The sequence below is a fragment of the Halichondria panicea genome, chromosome 8 (assembly GCF_963675165.1).
Source record: "Halichondria panicea chromosome 8, odHalPani1.1, whole genome shotgun sequence".
In the NCBI taxonomy this organism is placed as follows: Eukaryota; Metazoa; Porifera; class Demospongiae; order Suberitida; family Halichondriidae; genus Halichondria; species Halichondria panicea.
The window spans coordinates 2879674-2898828 of NC_087384.1; the positions used below are offsets into that span (position 1 = coordinate 2879674).

Consider the following 19155-nt stretch of genomic DNA (forward strand, 5'->3'; position numbering starts at 1 on the left):
ATTCATTCGTAACACTCGGCATGCTTGTTACTATATTTTGTGAGTGAAAACCTTTAGGCCACTGTTAGTTGCATACTTGTTTCAGATCAACCTCCCTCCTTGGTTTTGCTCACCTCCTCAATTAAGTCATTATTGCTGATGTCAGCCATTATTTGAGGTCAAAGTCTTTTTGTTTGCTGACATTGCATTATTTTACCATGTGCAATGTGCCAGTTGCATTGTGCACCAAAAAGCCAATGCGTAAAAAAAAATTTTTCTATTTTTATGTGTTCAGACTCCGTCCTTTTGTGTATTTTCGTAACTTAAAAACAGGATATAATGTCATCAAATAATGGGATAATGGGTAATGAAGACCTCCCTCCCTCATCGGGGTTGAGCTAGTATTCTCATCTGAAACAAGTATGCAATTGCAACTAACAGTGGCCTTACGAATGAGCACCTATATATAGCTTTCGTGATCTATAACTATTGATTGATTGATTGTGTGTAATTACTAGCTAGGTTTGGGGAATTGATCAACCCTAGCAAAGTTGGCATATGATACAGTAATAGGTACTAGCACCAGCTGTATATATAAATGTAGCTGTATAAAATATTAATTATCACATTTTTAAAAACTTGCACAAAACACATTAAAAGATGTGCATTGAAGACACGCACAAATTTATTGTAAATCAATAATCAAAAATCATTAACCTCCACAGACACTAATTGAGTTAACACTCCGGTCTCTTCATTGCTGCTATCCAGTTCACCATTTCTTGAAGAGGACCCATTCCCAACAGCAGGGACTGTCCCCTCGTTAGGGGTTTCCCCATTCTTCTTCTCGCCTACATACTCGGCAGTGTTGGTTGGTGCAGGTGCAACATAATCAAAGTCCTCCAAGTGCAGTGCTCGGTCGGTCGTGATGAGGTCAGTGATGGTGGGGGGTAGGTTGGTGAGAGTGGGATCAAAGTGTCGGAGGTCTGTTGGACCAGTCTGTGTGTGTATGTATGGGTGGAGGGAACACATGATTTTCAACGCTATGGAAAAGTACAGTTATACGCTGTGTGTACAATTACGTACATGTGCAGGGTGAGTACGTAAATATAGTATAAATAGTCTGTATTATGTGTACAGTACGTCACACATGCACATGCATGTAGCTTCAGCACGTTTACTCGTCTAATTAATTTTGTCCAACATTGAGAGTAAAAAATATTCATGAAATGAGCTTACCAGCCGAGGGTGGAAAGGGGGTGGGACTTCTCTGGCCTCCAACTGTTCCCACGTCCACTCACAGGGGGAGCCCATGTACGGGTTTCGAGTGGACATACGTCTCGCTAGAGAGGAAGAGAAACAGCATCAGCTACAGTGCTACAATCACAGCAGAGCAAGTGACATAACAAATGTGGGAGCTTAAATGAACTGGCACTGTACGTGCTAATATTTATAAGCTCAGTGGCTTTTCAACATACTTTGGTCTGATATTGATCTGATGACTGAGCCGGCGGTCTCCATGATCGAGTTGCTCCTCTGAGAAGCCCTCTTCTGCCTGTTGTAAGCTTCTCGGTGTCTCGACCGTTCTGCATCCTCGGCCGAGTACTGGGACTCCTCGTCAGGATCGAGGGGTGCCTATGGGTGTGGATGTGGAGGTGCGGGGGAGAGTACACGTATGTACTGTGCACATAGTGGATGTTTTAAATCACTCACAGTCGAGAAGAAGGGATGCTCCTTGATCTCCGACACTGGTCTTTTGATGCCATCGCCTGATCCACATCCCATGCGGAAATCAGGATCACGGTTTATCAGCTGTATAATTATTACAAACGGTAGTCATCACATGACTGTCACATGACTCACCCTATAGAGCAGGGACGTTGCCCTGGGGGAGACCACTCCACGAGGAACGACAAAATCTCCCCTCAATACCAGCTTGTAGAGCTCCACCCGATCGGGAGAGTGGAATGGAGTCTGTGAGAGAGTCAAACCAAAATTGTTAAATACACGCACACACTTAGCAAATGCAAATTAACCCAGAAACAAACGTTTGTTTATACAATAAACACGTCACAATCAGATTAAGTACTCGTATTTACGTACTTTCCCCAGTTAACAAGCTAATAGAATGTGTACCTTACGCACCTCGTTGTTTAGCAATGGACTACCTAGCACACATGTACATGTAGTTCATGTACCTTTCCAGTGATCATCTCATAGAGCAGGATGCCACAACTCCACCAGTCTGCGGAGAAGCTGTACGGTTCCCCTCTCAACACCTCAGGGGCTATGTACTGAGGGGTGCCAGCTATAGTGCTCGTCTTCTGGGATACTTGCAGCATCTTGGCACTGCCAAAATCAGTCAGGACTATCTGGCCTTTCTCTGACAGCATACAGTTCTCAGGTTTCAAGTCCCTGCAGTGTACAGGAGTGAGGGATACGGTTAGGTTAGGGTTAGGGTTAGCGTTAGTAACAGGAGGAGATTGTGAAGTCAGAGATCAGGTTTAAAGCCTGCATGAAAATAACGAGCTTTGCTTAAACATGCCCAAATCATAATTGGAAGTAAGTAAACATGCATTCTCAAAACATGTTAGGGGTAGTGTACTGGGATGCCCCTCTTCTCATCTCTGGAGGTCTCAAAGACGATCACAAATACTTTGTTAGAGTACAAGACGATTGGTACACGAAGACAGGAGTTAGTAAATGAACCAATCACTATTTGCTAGGTACTGTTCTAGTTAAGTTACGAGTCACTAGCTTATACTTATACATTTGCTCGGTATTGTATACATGTGCATGTACAAAAGCTCCAGCTCGTTACATTGTAGCTCAGACTAACTACTCTTGTGTAACCACACCCATTAGCTTGTACAGTGTAACTATATACGTACTATAATGAGCACTTTCACTTTACATGCTTAGTAACCTCTCGTGCCTTCACAATGAGTACAGTATAAGTTCTTGTTTGCTACTTTTTTATGTCAACAATCTTTGTTTTGCTACAACTGCTTGTACAGTGTTACTGTATATACCATAATAAGCACTTGCTACTGTTGTACGCACAATGAGTGTAGAGTACTGTACTCCATAATTATTGTACCTGAAAATTATTCCAAAGGAGTGGAGGTAATCAATTGCCAGAATGATCTCTCCAAAGTAGAACCTTGCTCTGGGCTCAGTGAATCGTCCAGTTTGTCTCTACATAGTCGGCATAATAATGTGTATTGTGGATTGTAAATCAAGTAAGTATACATTGTACTCTAACTGTAACAGTGTAAGTGCAGTGAAACCTGTCCATAGCGGTTACCCTTGGGTAGACCAACATTGACTGTATTACAGTAATAATTAAAGAGGTGGCGTGCTAACACAAAGGTCCAAACACATGCTATGAAGAAAGTACATGACCATGTAAGATGAGCTAGTTTCACAATAATAGAAATAAGGCAGAACATTAATTTTACGTGTACATGTACGTTAGTTGTATTTCAGTAGCAGAAACCAGTCGTGGTCATTTCACATGCTAGGCACACACCGTGTGTGTGTGTGTGTGTGTGTGTGTGTGTGTGTGTGTGTGTGTGTGTGTGCGTACGTGCGTGTGAGCTTACCAGATGATGGAAGAGCATTCCGCCAGCAGCAAACTCAAAGATGTAGAACAGGTAGTCCTCATTTTGAAAGGCATACTGCAAAGTAATGCACAATCCATTAGCACATGACCGTGTAATTAAGGTAATCAGTAAAAGCGCATCATACACATGTACCGTAATCCACCACATACAGTACATGTACGTACTACATGTAACTCAATATCAACAGCCTAACTATATATATGACCTCATACTTCAGGAAGATCTTGCAATTTCTTCACCAATTAAGTACCACAAGCACTAACTAGCTACGTCGTCACACTAAATGAAAGCTCTCACAGACTGTACACTGACCCACCCTCACCTGAAGTATGACGCAGAAGGGATGTCTTATCTTCCTACAGGGAAAAACAGCAATTCTATAAACGATTTCACATGAGCCAAACCAGAAGTCATGCAGTAGACATGATTGGTACTTATTACCCGGCAATTTAGAATGTTTATAAACAAACTACGTGTATTATAAGCATGTCGCTTTTCTCGTATACAGGTGTTAGTTTGTACAATAACGATTTCTAATGTGGCTTACTTGAGAATGTTGCTTTCGGCCAGAATTTGGGTGACCTGTTTCTGAGTGGAAATCTTTGCTTTGGGTACCACTTTCATTGCATAGAGAATCCTCGTCGATTGATGCACACACAGAAGCACCTGGACAAAATACAATGCATGGACTTGAAACAACATTACCATGAAGAGAGTATGCACATGTACGTACATATATGGATGGTTGTAAAAATGTGTTTTTGTAACAGAAGTGCAAATATACAAACACAACAGACTTACTTTTCCAAAGGCTCCTCTCCCGACGGTTTTGAGTAACTTGAAGTCGTCAAACGTTGGCAGTGTTGGGGATGGGACGAGAGCAGGTGGCTGGTAGAGCCCGTCTCTCTCCAATGAGTTGGCCAGCTCTTTAGTGGAGTGTCTCTTCTTACTAGAGTGGCTTTGGCTGGGTGGCGTGGAGAGTGAGGGGTCCCATTCTCCACCAGGTAGGAGGTAGTCATGGTCAGTATGCGATTTGGTGCTAGCGATTAGGTCAGATTCTTTGTTGCCTGACACGCAACAGCAGATAAATTTCTTGCACCTGGACATCACAGAGATAGTTGGGTGGGATCTCTAGTTATTCATCAGCTACCAATTAAGCTGTCCCTTGCAATAATCTCGCTCTAAAGTTATCTGTCGAACAACAAGGAGTCTAGTCACAGGTCAGAAATCTGGTAAGAATCGTTTCTGGAGGTTATTCTTTTCACACACCATGAAGTCCTGTGAAGAAGCTAGCTCACTGAAAGAGAAAGGAAATGCTTGCTTCAAAGAAAAAAGGGCTCCTGAATCTTTAAAGTTTTACACTAAGGTTTGATTAGCAACACTACATTTATTGTGTAATTATTAAACCTCCACTCCAGGCAATATTCAATGCACCATGGCCACTCAGTGCTCAGCAAAAAAGAGCAAAGGATGTCCAAATCTCATTGGGAGATTCCGCCACTTTTCCAACGATTGATAGTAGATCTAGTACCATGGAAACGATGCTTGCAATTTGTTTAGGAAATCATTCTGCTGCTCTTTATGAGCTAGGAATGTATCAGGTGAAGTTGCACTCACGGTACACGTTTATTTATTCATTATACAGGAGTGTCTTAAGGATATAGAGATGGCTCTTAAACTTGGCGTTAAGTCTGCCATAAAACAAAAACTACACAAAAGGCAGCAAAATTGTCACACCAAATTGAAAACAGAATCTAGAGACGCCGGGATTCAAGATCAAATATGTAATGTGTTGGAATCTGAACACGTGTCTGTAACATCATCAGCAGAGTCAGGCAGATTCCTCGAGGTGATTACACCATGGTAACAATTCTGTCGTAGCAACATAACTTTGTTCCAGGCAAACGAAGCAGTGAAACCTGGTGAAGTACTTGCAACAGAGGATCCGTTTTCTTCTCTCCTGGATGAAAAGTTTAAGCTGACACACTGTAGCCATTGCTTCAGAGAAACAGCTTCATTCATTCCGTAAGTATGTGTGTACGATTTTTGCTTCTTGATTTTATTAGGGCTGTCCAAAAAAATCTATTTTCAATTTTTCTTCCATTATTCTCCATTATTCTCATTGAAAAGCCAACATGAACATGAACCATAAATAGCAATAATTATGACATTGCAGCCATATAAAACTAAACAACTGACATGTGTACGTGTACTGCACTTACATTAGAATAATGATATTATTGACCTCTATGACCTTTTAAACCTCTGACTCTACCTATTATTCTAGCCTCACCTATTATTCTCAAAATTATTCTAGAATAATTGGGACAGCCCTAATTGTCATGCAAGTATAATAATTGTGTGCACATGCACTCTCCTAGCATGCTGTGCAGTAGTTGCATTATCATACCAGTATAGCAATTTATTCAGAACTCAAGAAGTTGACTAATACTTCGTATGTGTACTTTACCCTACTACCCGTAATTATAGCTGCTACTGGTGCACAGCGGAGGGTTACTGCTCTGAGGAGTGTTTGGATGCAGGGTGGAGCAAGTACCACTGGCTGGAGTGTGAGAGGGTCTCTCAGCTACGGAGCCTTGGATCACATGCTCAGCTTTGTCTCAGGACTGCAGCTCAATTCTCATCAGGTCAGCTCTAGGCTAATGTCGACTAATTGTAAACTACTGTGGACTATTAATTTCATACTGTGTGTCCCTTAGTTAACGCACAGATTCATTTCTAATTTACTAAACACTATTCGTCTGTTTTTGTTCCTCGTTTTTGTCGATTTAGCTCAGTGTTACACAGGTAAACTTTTCTGTTCTTTGTTATAGGAGATTATGAGACCGTGTTTTCGTTGCTTACACATAAAGAAGAGTTGCTAGGGAATCCATCACACAGAGAGGCTTTTGAAGAAGTTAGTATCGATCATGTACAGCTCACAAGGTCATGTACCTTCTGTCCCCCTCTTGCAGATAGCCGTCAAACTGGTAGCCATGTTTGGAGATTCAATTCGAAATGCTTCACTGCCAGTAAAGGAGCTTTTCTTGCACCACCTGTTACAGCTTAGATGCAATACCCTCGCTGTTTCTAGTCTGTCTGGCCGCTTTCTCTCCACTGAGCAGCAGTCTGGTAGCAATGTGCAGGATAAATACGAGGTGAAGCTAGGCTCAGCCCTCTATCCAACACTCAGCCTCATCAACCACTCCTGTCGACCAAACGCTATTCTAAGGTTGTGTGTACACTGCAAAACAAATTCAATATACACCTACAATTTAATTTTTAAGGCTTCATTTCCATGTGTTTGTGATAAATTGAACACGTACATTTTCTTATTTTATGACATTCCAAGGATTTGTATATCGACATTGTGTATCTATGTCTCTACTCTATGCATGTACCATTGCACTAATGTATATACTTGCTCAGATTTATGGGTAACAGAGCCTCCCTGTGTGCAACCAGGCTAATCAAAGCTGGAGAAGAAGTAAACATCTCGTATGGTAGGAACCTTGGACAGTCAGACTAATGGTGGTTAACATGGTAACACTTAGGTCCTCAGGCTGGGAGAGCTGATCGAGCACAGAGACAAGCTGAGCTGAAAGGAAAGTACTTCTTTAACTGTTCCTGCACAGCGTGCAAAAAGTGAGCTAAGCACTTGGTATAATGACATTTCTAGCTATCATTGATTTTTTACTTCAGTATCTTGTATGAAGTTCAAGATTCATTGCTGTGTACAAGCTGTTCTGGTGCCATTATTAAGTACCACGATTCAGCTCTTGTCAGCTGCTTAGCATGCAAACACACACCAGCTGATACCAAACTACACTACCAAGCTGAGGTGGGTGGGTGGGGGAAGTCTTGTCAAAGCTGAACAATTAATTTGGTTTTTCAGATGAGAAGGAAAGCAAGCGGAATGTACAAGTCAGCTGTTGTACAACAACCATGTGAGACCTCCGTAACATGTGTTTTCAATTTGTGTTGTGAACAAATCTATAGATAATCTTCCACTTCTGCTCGAGTGTCATCAGTTGCAGTCAATGGTACTGTACAGAGACAACATGGAACTGGGAAGGACAAGCGACAAACTTGCTGAAAGATATGCGATGCAAGGTATCTTTGACCAACCAACCCTTCTTTAATTGACACCATTGGTTTTACAGGTGACTTTGCTACGTCAGCTCGGTATTGTGCTGCCAGTTGCCAAGCAGTGGGTGTGGCTTATGGGGAGGACAGCATTGAGTTGGGCAATGAGTTGTTCAAACTTGCACAGCTGCAATTCAACAGGTGAATAATCAAGTGTTCATTTGTAAAGTCATGATTGCGTTGTGAATACACTTAGTACATGGTGAGTACAGTGGAACCTCTATAAAACAGACACCATTAGGGAACAGGCTTTTGGCCGTTAGAGAGAGGTAGTCTTCCTTGGGAGGTTTCGATAGCCAGCTATGTATGCTCTGGCTATGAGCCATTTCTTGCTGTTACAATCTTGGAGCTTTAATTGCTAACTGCTTCATTAGCTCATACAAGCTTGTGCAAAATAATGCTATCTCAGCAAAAATTTCCTGCTAATTCTCGCTGTCCGTTTGGGAGGTTATTTTCCATTGCTAGAGCTGATTGGAACTAGAAAGCTGCTCGTTATACGGAGTGAGAGGTGGCCGGCCATTCCTGAGAGGTTGCTTTACATTGAAGTCATTGTAGTTTCAATCCGGACCTGAGCTCTTGGCCGTTATATAGCGTGTGGTTGCTCTTTGGAGGTGGTCGTTAATGGAGGTTATATATACTGTATCAGGAGTGCTCCTGACTGTATTTGTAAGCAAGCTGGACGGTGTTTGGTTTTTAGGGTGAGCTATAGCCTCGATTCAAGGCCGATTGAAATACGGCCTGGTACCTATTGCAAGGGTGATAGTGCGCATGCACTTCAAATTACCCAGAATATGGGTAATCGTACTACGAACGTAAAACCTTAGTAAATTATATCGTAAATTAGTTCGTTCACTAAGAATATGATTCGTAATACTTTATCTCCATGCATGACTGAAGCTGTGGCTTATGCAATCCATTGCGTTGGTGTAAAAGGCTTTAACACTAGCTAGTCTAAAGACAGAAGAGGCTCTCATCCTATATGCAATAGGTACCAGGCCGTATTTTAACGGCCTTGAATCAAGGCTAGGTGAGTTATAGCTACAGTCCTGAGTTGTCTCAAATCTTCTTTTTTTGCGCTGTTGTATATATATTGGTATTGTTTTCGTACTGTAACTTTATCTATTATTAGTACCTAAAGTATATACGTACGTCTTCAATTCTTCCTTTCCTAACAATAGCAACTGCCAATTAAGTGTATCATAGCGTTAGCAGGCCTCAGTATGGTTGTACATGGCATGCACAATACTTGTAGAGTACAGTACATGTACCTTATAGGAGCCCCATTATCCACACATCTAATACCCCGGCCTCCCCTCATGCATGCACACACTCAGTGGAGGATTAGCTGAAGCATTAAGGACTGCTAGGAGATCAAGAGACATCATGCTGACACATTATGGAACACATCATTCAGAATGTCAAGCACTTGAACAATTGATAAAAACTGTAGAAAACAAACTCTAATCGCACTAAAAAAACTGTTACTGTATCATTGCTAATACCATGTCTGAGGTGTATGGCTTCACATTGGCTTTGATGTAGTCACATGACATCATGTGAGCCGCTATCGAGGCTTCCTCTGTGTACCGCCATGCAGAGAGTCCTCGAAACACCTTGGAATATGACCATACCTGCAATGACAATATTGGCATTCGATATGTTGGCATTAAATTGTAACAAGAGCTAATTAATGTTACACTGTTAATCCTGTAGCACATACACACGTACCCATAGTAAACAGGTAGATTATTATTTGCCCTCAAGCAGTATATGTATACCGTATAGCGGATAATTTTCGGGGGACAAAATATTCATGGTTCAGCAATATTGAGACATTTCGTGGGTAATATTTTCACGGTGGCTGCTTGCACTGAAGGTAAAGGTAGGCAAGGTCGCTTCATTCGTCGGTAATATTCGTGGTCAGACCTCCAACCACGAAAACCACGAATATTTTTCCCCCACGAAAATTACCCGCTCTACGGTACATACGTACGTACCTTGCTTGGTGCCACCAGCGCAATAGGGTACACATAGGGTACAAACCTGATGTCCAAGTTCCCATGTTCCAGAACGGTCTCGTTCCCATGTCCAATACACAATTCCACTCCTCTTGACCAAGTTAAGACACACCTTCCTCAGATAATGGTTTACTTGAGACAGGACCCAGAGACTTTGAGAGTCGAGGAAACTACAGATGATCATCAACACCTCGGCAGGCAGCTGCCCCAAGACATCAAAGCTCTCTTCCTCCACGTCCTCGTAACCGTACAGCGCTAGCTCCTGCTTCTTCTCTATCTCAGCAGCATACAAACTTCCAGCATCTGCAGTGGTGATGGAATTTAGAATAGTTGAAGGCATTTTGTAAAGAAAACAGTCGGTCTCCACATCGTAATCCAAGCTAGAGCCCTCTGGTTGTGGGGTTAGGTTGAGAGAACCAAATTGACACCCGTACAAACGCATTGGGCACCGACAAACAAGCTGGCCAAGTTGGATATCCAAATGTAGTGATTTCCAGTGAGACGAAAACTCGCTTCTCCGCACAACCTCGTTACACATGAACGTACAAGCCGGGTGAGTTTTTGCTCGTTTCGCTGAATGTGTGAAGAAGGGGTCATTATCCACTGGTATGCTCCAGCTGATACAAGCTCGTCTGGACAAACTTGCTGCTTCTGGAGTGTATCCTCTCTTCGCTGCCCAGTACTGTTTTGTCATCACCCCAATATCATTGTCAAAAGAGAGAGAAGGAAGGATCGTGGTATCCTTATCCGGATTGTCCGAATTCAAATCAAAATCATTCCTGTCACAATCCATCGACGTTGGAACCAACAACTTCTCTTTGCCACTAGAAGAGGACACTTTCAGTTTGTTAGTTTTCCAGACTTCTAGGTCACCCTCGAGAAACTTTTGATCGATCAGTTGTTCGTCAACATAAGAAGGCTCCACTATCTCAATAGATGTGTGAGAATGCTCGATTCTTTGATGAGAGAACTTGCACACTAGAACACTAGCTGGACAGTGTTGAATGTGGTTCCCAATTTTTTTCCGTTTCATGATCTCATTACATCCGTAGCCAGCATTGGAGCAAGGGGCAAGAGCCTCGGGGCATGTGTTTTGGTCATGCTCGTCCAGTTTGCATTGATGCATGGAGAAACCGCACCCGTTACGGCAGTATTCAAATGGGCAGCTGGCCGACGACGGATGTTGACAGTGTGCGGAGATGCATACTTGACAGTGTACGTGGTGACTCTCATCGAGCTGGGGGAAGATTTAATATTTATACTGAAAGTGAATACCAGTACTTTAATATATAAATTATGTACGGTATGAGAGTGTTGCTGGAGGTTGGGTGGATGTTTAGGCTCCATTTATAAAGAGATGTGACACTAGTCTGTCAATAGGGATCAGGTGGCTTATACGGCACTCACCTTGAGATTGGATGGAAGAGAAAACTCTTGAAGGGGATCTTGTGTCAGTAGTGACATGTCATTAAATATTTCCAAACAACAATGATTTTCGAGGGGCGTGGCAGAAGTAGATTTGGTCATAATTATGATTTGGTATACAGCCACTCCCCCATAATTATTATGCTGCAAAAGGGTGGGTGGGGCTGACTCATGCTTGCCATGTGCTAGCTTCTGTTCTCCAACAGTATAAAAACCTCGATACACTGGGCCATGGGCTGCATGCTATACATGAAAGCAGTCTTGAATACTCTGTATTAAATCTAAGGTCAAAATAATTTAAGTATGAGGATCACACAGTCACTGCTCACTTCATCCTACAAGCGGCTGGCAGCTGCTGTTTATGGAGTATCCAAAAAAGATGTGAGGGTTGCGCCCCCGGCCCCAGTACTCACTCATGGTTGTGGTGGAGACTCAGAAGGCCAGTCTCTCGCAGTGAAGGTGGGAGAGGATGCCTGTTTTGTTACTAGCAGTGGAGAGAACAGGCAAATATTAGGTGAGTCTGAAACTAGGCTTGCCAGGCTGAAAAGAAAAAGGCATGGTCTCAATTTGGTGCATTGCAGTTTGATGCTATTTTTATAGTCTTGTATCTTGATAGCTATACAAAGAGCCACTTAATTGCATCAACCTTTAGGAGATAATAGCAAAAGTTTGTGGTTCCTTAGCTACACAATAAACACTATGCAAACTTGGAAGTGCAAATGGTAAATACATTCCATTATATGCACGCCATTACTTTAGGTGTTGCAGACGGTGTGGGGGGGTGGAGAGCTGAAGGAGTAGACTCTTCCCATTTCTCATCCGCACTCATGAGTAGCTGTGCTAACGTAGTGAGCAAGCAACTGGTGGATATGGACCGACCAGTGGACATTCTGACCAGAGCAATGAGAGAATCACTGTGGCTCAAATCAAACACATATGGTGAGACCCTATAATAGCTGTCTGTTTATGTGGTCCTTATTTTAATATGCATGGTTTGAAGCTAAAAGGTCACCTACCATGTGGAAATCATGCATGTGGGTGTCTTGTTGAGTACCAGATTGACATAGTTGATAACAATGAAGTCTGAATATCTCTAATTCTCAGCTCTCTGTTATTGTTTACACATTGTCTGGCTTCAGTGTGTATCAAAAGTATCAACACTTTTTAGCAGAATATTCCTTGCAGGAAGCAGCACTGCTTGTCTGCTCTCCCTCAACTGTCAGACGGGACTACTCCACTCTGCCAATCTAGGGGACTCTGGTTTCCTTATTCTGAGACACGGGAAGGTGGTGTCACGATCGAGAAATGTCCTCCACCATTTCAACTGTCCCTACCAACTCAGTAACCCACCACCCGGTTTCCGCCTCAATGCTCTCTCAGACAGGTATGGCTAGTGTGTGGATTGAGGTTTTTTTGTTGTTGTGCATACAGTACTTTTCAAGTAGGTTGAATATCATTCCAAGTTGAATGTTGAAGTGAGTACTCGCACCACTAAACCACAAAGCTGATACAACTGTAGGTGGCTGTCACAGCCTGTCAGTGTGATGATGCCCATGCATGATAATACACAGCACTGACTACATGTGTGGGTGTTCATCTAGATGCATATTCAAATGACTTGAGGTGCAGAGTGTTGCTACACTACTTAAGCAAACCAAGTAAGAGAATCAATGTACATCAGCAAAAGTACTGTAAAAGAATAGAGCATTTGTTCGGGAGAAGTGGAGATGTCGAGCCAAAGTAGCAAAGGCATGCATGGTCCTCATCCTATGTTGAATCCGTAACAGTGCTACAGATACTCTTTGAAAATCTAGGCACTTAGGAGAAGTTCAAGCAAAGATACACATACATTTCTACAAGCTTGTGGGTAGATCATAATCATGATCAGCTTTGTTTTGTGGTTTAGTGGTGTGAGTACTCACTTCAACATTCAACTTTGAATGATTCAACCTACTTGAAAAGTACTGTAGTTATAAAGTTAGAACAGCTGGGTAATGCAATCATGCATGTGATCAATTCCGTAAGATTGAGCATCCCATCTATAGCTATTGTTATGGTTTAGCTTACTACATGCAGCAATTATTTCTGCTGAGTCACTAGATTGTACATGTAGTTGCTGCTTGTACCCATATTTACACCATGCATGCACGTTGATTGAATGAGGAGGGAAATACTTTTGATCGTACATTAACGTAAATAGAATCTGCTAATGTAGTGTTGTTTGTCTTAGCTATGGCCTAGTCTAGACGATATGTTACAACCCGTAAGCTACAAGAGAATGCTGTGGTAACATTCAATAAGTTATAGGGACTGGTTCAGGATGTAGTTGCAGATCTAGCTTGCCAGAAGCCCAATTGTTAACGGTCCAAACTGGATTGCACCATGTTTCCTTCCCTTCCTCCAATACAAACCACAAGCTATAGTCTGTACACAAAAACATGCAATGCCTTCTCCGGTGCAATCAATATCCCTTTCCTTATAATACATTCATCATTGCTCTTGTGAGAAGCCATTTGAACAAAGAGGGTGACTTTAAAGGACCATTTGAACAAAGAGGGTGACTAGAACCTATCCCTATCTGTAGTCCCTAACAGTAGTTGTAGGTGCTATTGGAGGAAATAGATATTCAGCCACATCCCGTATATTCCGTGTAGCCCTTAATTAGAATCTAGCTTTGTCATTGTGATTACAACTGTATGGCTTGACATTGCTGTTACAGTCTTGTAGCAAATAACTATGGTCCTTTAAAGTTTGTCCTCAAAATGTGTCCTCAAAAAAGAGGTGTATGCATAAGAGGTTGAAATCAAAATAGCGTCAGTGACCAATATACAGCTTACAAGTGGTCACAAAATAGCTGCATGGTTTCACTGCATGTATGTGCATGTACAGCTTGACTTAACTACAATTGACGTACGTACGTAGCTCCACTCTAATATTGGTATGTTTGCTCCACAGTCCTAACAGAGCCTCACAGTCCACCTTTCAGCTCCAAGGAGGAGACTTACTAGTGGCAGCTACTGACGGCCTGTTCAGTAACATGTATGACGATGATATTGCAAGACACTTGGCAGACCTTGAGGTAAACAGACAATACCGTGGGTATTTACAAGAATTGTTTATCAAACTTGGTAATTTGTTCTGCACATCTAGGTTGTCATGTGATTTATGTTTTATACTTTGCTGGTTTTCCCCCTGTGTAGACTCCGAATACTGAAGAGTTGACCAGTGCAGTAACTAGCCTGGTGGAGAAAGCCCTCTCCCTCTCCAGAGATCAGAACTACCTTTCTCCTTTCGCACGAGACGGCTCACAGGCATTATCTTGGAGCTATGTCGGGGGAAAGAAAGATGACATCACTGTGATTCTGGGGACAGTAAAGGAAGAAGACGAACTAAAACAGGCAGACTCAGCATATGCATAGTTAATTTTAATTTTCTACATTTTATCATTTCAGGCCATTCATTATAATTATACGCATTTTTAAATTCTTAATTAATTTTGAGTCATATGCATCATGATTATTAAATACCAATCAATGCAAGGTATATGCAAATCATTGCAACTATAGAATTCAATCACTTCTGTCCTAACTGTTTCATCCTTCTTTCTTCTCTTCTGCTTCAATCTCTTTGAGAAGTGCCTTTGCATTCTTGTCTCTGTCAGCTGCCAGTTTGTACAGGTTCCTTAGCTAGCCTTGGCTTTGTTCTTGGTTACCCCCAGACCATTGTAGTACATGTTGCCATGGTTCACCTGCATAATTATATTATTATAATAATAATTATTATTATTATTATGTATAATAATTATTATGCATGTAATTATAAGGCCTGTGTTCAATAGATGCAAACGTGTTTCTGGTCAGCTCACGCGTACTCATTTAGTACCCGCTCAGAGGAGGTCCGACATGCGTGCATGAATCACTACAAGTGCTAGTGCATTTGGCCTAGACATATCACATGACTGCAATGCACTAAACTTATAGTGATTCGTGCATGCATGTCGGGCCTCCTCTGGTGCCCACTTAAAATGACCAATATTGCTGATCTCAGCCATTATTAATTTTGATGGCGACATCATCCACCCAGAAAAGAAGCAATTAGCAATCTGCTGATTTTTGTATCTTGATTCATAAGTCCATCTACAGTCTCTAACATTCAAGACTTTTAGCAACAGAAAAGTAGAAATTTATGATGTCATCAATAATGGATAATGGGAAATAAAATCAAAATAGCACACGAGGGCAGGAGGCTAAAAGTTTTTGACCAGAAACCCTAAAGCAAAAGAACAGGAATGCGGTCGTAATATATAGGTCTAGAAGCGTAGTCTTTGAACAGGTACAGCATACCTGAACTGGTGCAAATCCAATATATCTGCTGCTTGTTGGAAACTCTTAGATGCTTTCTCGAAACTCTGCTCCACTCTTTACCAGCAAAGTAGTGTCCTCCTAGGTTGTAGAGAGCAATGGGGTGACATGAAATTCGTGATACACACTGGTGCATGAATATCTACAGCGAAATTGTGTATAGGTTTACTTTAAATACCTGATTTGCTTGCTTCAGTATGGTGCTCAAATGCTTTGAGCATGGGCTTCTCCACACCCTGCCCTTACCGTGAGTGTAGCACACAGCCAGGGACAAATGGGCCATAGGGTCACCTAAAGGAGTCAGTTAATTGTACATGGTGGCTTTGTACAAAAGATGTGAGCTATAGTGCTGACAATTTAATATGTTATGCATGGACTGAGCCTATAATAATTATTATGCATGTACCCAGTTCTGCTCCATTTTTGTAGCAGGCTACAGCTTCAGTCATATCTTCAGCAACACCCTGCCCATTCTTGTTCATCTCTCTTGCAATACAGATTTTATCGACAGTTAGTATCAACAGTCAGCTTGCTGGAGCACATACTGTATAGAGTGAAATTTTCAAGGGGCTTACTTTTCGCGGATTTCGTGGGTTAGCAATCTTACACGAAAAAATTAAGTCCACAAAAATTGTTCTTTAATTACAAAGATTTAAAGGCGACGCCATTCCACGAAATATAAGTGCCTCGAAAATTTCGCGCTATACGATACAAGGCTCCTTGTAGAACATTTCACCACAACAATGCTAGCTAATTATAAAGTTGCTGCTGCATGGTGCTCATGTTTGATGCTAGAAAAAGCTCTCTAACTCTCGTTTTAAATGCAATTTTTGTGTACATTATTATTCTCAAACACATTCTAACTCTTTAGCATAATCAAATAGCATAGTTTATAAGGAAATGAACAAAACATTCAGCATGTCACCAAAGACTAAAGCAACCTGTTATTTTTGATTGAAAGGGAATCAAAAGGAAAAATGTGGAACGCTTCACGAATTTGCGTGTCATCTTTGCGCGCCCACACGGGCGGACAGCTCTTCCCCATAAATGGAACATTTGGAAGAGCCCACGTGCGTGATTTAGAACTTTGGAACAGGGCGCGTTTGTTCTTTGAGAAACTGGGCGGACATGGGCTCAAACAGTGGGAGGCTCTTGCTAAACAGTAAAGCTTTCCAGTTTTGCGCCCTCCTGAGGATAGTCATAGGCAAAAAGGTTTGCCAAAATCGACGCCTGCCCACTGAAGTCCGAAGGGTGGGACAGATGTATTCGGGAGGCAACTTGAGTGTCACTGTGGCTATCAAAAACCTCAGGTACGAGTCAAATAATATATACTATGAATCGTTAATATTGTGTCGTGATGCCACCACCATCAGCTCTCTCTCGATCTCTAGCCCCTCATTTCAGGACCAGCCCTCTCTTCCTTCTACGTTGAAAAGACCTGTTGTAAGGATGTGTTGATTAAAGTATTAATGTGATTTTGCACAAATTGACCTCTGAGTATAGTTCTCCTAATTCATTCTCTTTATGCATGATATATTACAGGGCGTATCTTACAAATTGCAGAGGCCAGGTAATATAATGTGTGTTTTGAGTCAGTTTGAAGCAAGGATACCCTAACTTCAAGGTATGACCGTAAACGTGTTTACTTAACACTCACACATTACGTTGTAGCATAATAGGTTGCAAGATATACTGGAATGCTCACCCAACCAGGAGTCACTCCAACTCCTACCACACCCCTCAGTCCGTTTGCTCGATCCACAATCCCTTCGACTCCTCTCAGTTTGTCTGCCCAAGCTGCGCCCGAGCCCTTTCTCGGTATGGACAAATAGTTAGCTGAGGGATACTAGACAGGCTAGATCTAAATAGAAACAGATTCTATTTCTTGAAGTACTGTAGCTAAACTATAGCAAACATTCATGCAAACTGACTTCACTATTGCTGTGCCAACAATTCTGTACAAAAATGGCTGCAGGAGCACAACATACAGTGATGGAGGCCCTGGGTGGGGCTCATATCATGAACAAAAAGAGGAAATGTTAAACAATAGTGAGGCTAAATGCTAGAGTCCATAAGTACAACTTAACTTGACAGCATCAAATTATGGTAATAGAATCTAGGTATAACATGTATGCACCAACACTATCGATCGACTCCTCTCAGTAGTGTGCTATTCATAATTATTATGGTTGTTATACTAACACTCTACAGGTAAATTTGACTTGAATTTGGCAATGAGTGAGAGTGAGGTAATGGATGAGATAAGATCTGTTTTTGAGAGCCTATGAATGGTGACACACTGTTTCGTTTCTAAATTTGTAAGTGTACCTGTTCGTTCTAGTGGACTGCCAGCCACGAGTACCTGTCTATATTATAGCCCAAGATGACCTGAAGGTACTCATTTGTGTAAAAGAAATTTAGTAAATATTATTTTAGTTAAGCCTGCCATTAGACGAATCAGAAATGAGGACGATTTTCCAGAAGTAAATTTCAATAAATTGGCAAAACCAGTCCAAGGTGACTATACTTGTATGTGGTTTTTTAATATCCTGCAGGAAAGATCGTAGTGGAAGAGAAGTTAATTATATTGTTCTTCAAACAACGTGGCTTTTGGGTGTGATTAATGTTGACAAGTTATCAAATTCAGCAGGTCCAAATGTGCCAGGTCCTTCCAATGCGTGCAGGTATGATGGTGTTACGTAGGTGTCTGTATATGTGCATGTGTTAACATGTACAGTGAATTGCCATCACATGACTGTACTTGTTAATTTCAGTGCAGAACAAGAGCTGTCTGTATTATTGAATGAGCTGTATGTTAAGAATCTGCCAGTAGACCGGCTATATACAATTGTCACGAATTGTTGTTCGTCGCAAACACCTTCTGTTCGATGCAATGAACAAATTTCGTGGAGGGATGCCTACTAAAAGTGACATTTGCTAGAGAGCCTGCAGTTGACGATGGAGGCCTCTTCGAGAGTTCTTCCATCTCCTTATAAAGAATTTATCCGAAGAAAACAAGCTGTTGTGTGGGCCTTATGATTGTCGAACGCCACGGAAGAATATCGTCAAGTTCCAGAAGAACTCTTTTTTTAACTTGGGAAAATGATAGCTAGATCTATGTCTCTTGTACATGGAGGACTAGCCCCACATTTCTTCTCTCCTGCTGTGGCTGACTTCATCTGTTATGGGATGTTCAAAGTCATTTCTGATGCAACAAGCCTTAATTGAGGTACTATAATTATGCTGGATGCAATGCACCTATCAAATTTGGCCTGAGCATAATGATAAAGTGTCATTGCCTAAATCTGAGCAGCTTATGTAGTTAGTGGTTGTGGGGGGGGCTATTTAAACTCTGAACTTTATAATGATGTTGCACTTTATATTATAGCTGCAGAATTGTGCAACTGTGGACGAAGTGAGAGAGCTTCTGGATAGTGTCTCTATCAAGCTATTGGTCCACTTCAACAATCGAGAGGCTATTATACGATCAGCTACTCTGTGCTGTCCGTGAAGGCAGAGCTTGACCAATTTCTCGATGGCTTCAAAGCTATGGGTGTTTTAGATCAAAACCGAACCAAATGAGAGCTCTGTTGATTTCTG

At 41.7% G+C, this 19155-nt stretch overlaps 4 protein-coding genes across 5 annotated transcripts; 2 read left to right on the forward strand and 2 right to left on the reverse strand.

Annotated features, from left to right (window-relative positions):
* Window positions 1-580: 580 nt before the first annotated feature.
* LOC135340151 (serine/threonine-protein kinase Sgk1-B-like) lies at window positions 581-4712 on the reverse strand. The gene is made up of 11 exons (XM_064536478.1): window positions 4407-4712; window positions 4153-4271; window positions 3928-3961; window positions 3585-3659; window positions 3080-3177; window positions 2178-2394; window positions 1843-1953; window positions 1693-1791; window positions 1458-1614; window positions 1219-1322; window positions 581-978 (listed from the first exon to the last, which is right to left on the reverse strand). Exons 1-11 carry the CDS (start codon window positions 4710-4712, stop codon window positions 682-684), a joined length of 1617 nt encoding a protein of 538 aa, XP_064392548.1. The 3' UTR covers window positions 581-681.
* A 126-nt stretch (window positions 4713-4838) lies between these two features.
* On the forward strand, window positions 4839-9409 carry LOC135340150 (SET and MYND domain-containing protein 4-like). Of its 2 annotated transcripts, XM_064536476.1 has the most exons (14): window positions 4839-4971; window positions 5024-5206; window positions 5251-5454; window positions 5506-5630; window positions 6096-6253; window positions 6440-6522; window positions 6581-6837; window positions 7035-7108; window positions 7160-7250; window positions 7308-7446; window positions 7501-7552; window positions 7605-7718; window positions 7769-7892; window positions 9086-9409. In XM_064536476.1, the coding sequence occupies exons 1-14, from the start codon at window positions 4876-4878 to the stop codon at window positions 9213-9215; spliced, it is 1830 nt and encodes a 609-aa protein (XP_064392546.1). In that variant the 5' UTR covers window positions 4839-4875; the 3' UTR covers window positions 9216-9409. The 2 variants fall into 2 exon arrangements, with proteins under 2 accessions (XP_064392546.1, XP_064392547.1); XM_064536477.1 differs by lacking the exon at window positions 4839-4971 and having other exon boundaries at window positions 5059-5199.
* Window positions 9139-11338, reverse strand: LOC135340153 (F-box only protein 40-like). Its single transcript, XM_064536480.1, has 3 exons — window positions 11177-11338; window positions 9795-11006; window positions 9139-9382 (listed from the first exon to the last, which is right to left on the reverse strand). The coding sequence occupies exons 1-3, from the start codon at window positions 11294-11296 to the stop codon at window positions 9233-9235; spliced, it is 1482 nt and encodes a 493-aa protein (XP_064392550.1). The 5' UTR covers window positions 11297-11338; the 3' UTR covers window positions 9139-9232.
* A 54-nt stretch (window positions 11339-11392) lies between these two features.
* Window positions 11393-14952, forward strand: LOC135340154 (protein phosphatase PTC7 homolog). The gene is made up of 5 exons (XM_064536481.1): window positions 11393-11708; window positions 11954-12133; window positions 12380-12578; window positions 14150-14273; window positions 14395-14952. The coding sequence occupies exons 1-5, from the start codon at window positions 11498-11500 to the stop codon at window positions 14611-14613; spliced, it is 933 nt and encodes a 310-aa protein (XP_064392551.1). The 5' UTR covers window positions 11393-11497; the 3' UTR covers window positions 14614-14952.
* Window positions 14953-19155: the final 4203 nt, after the last annotated feature.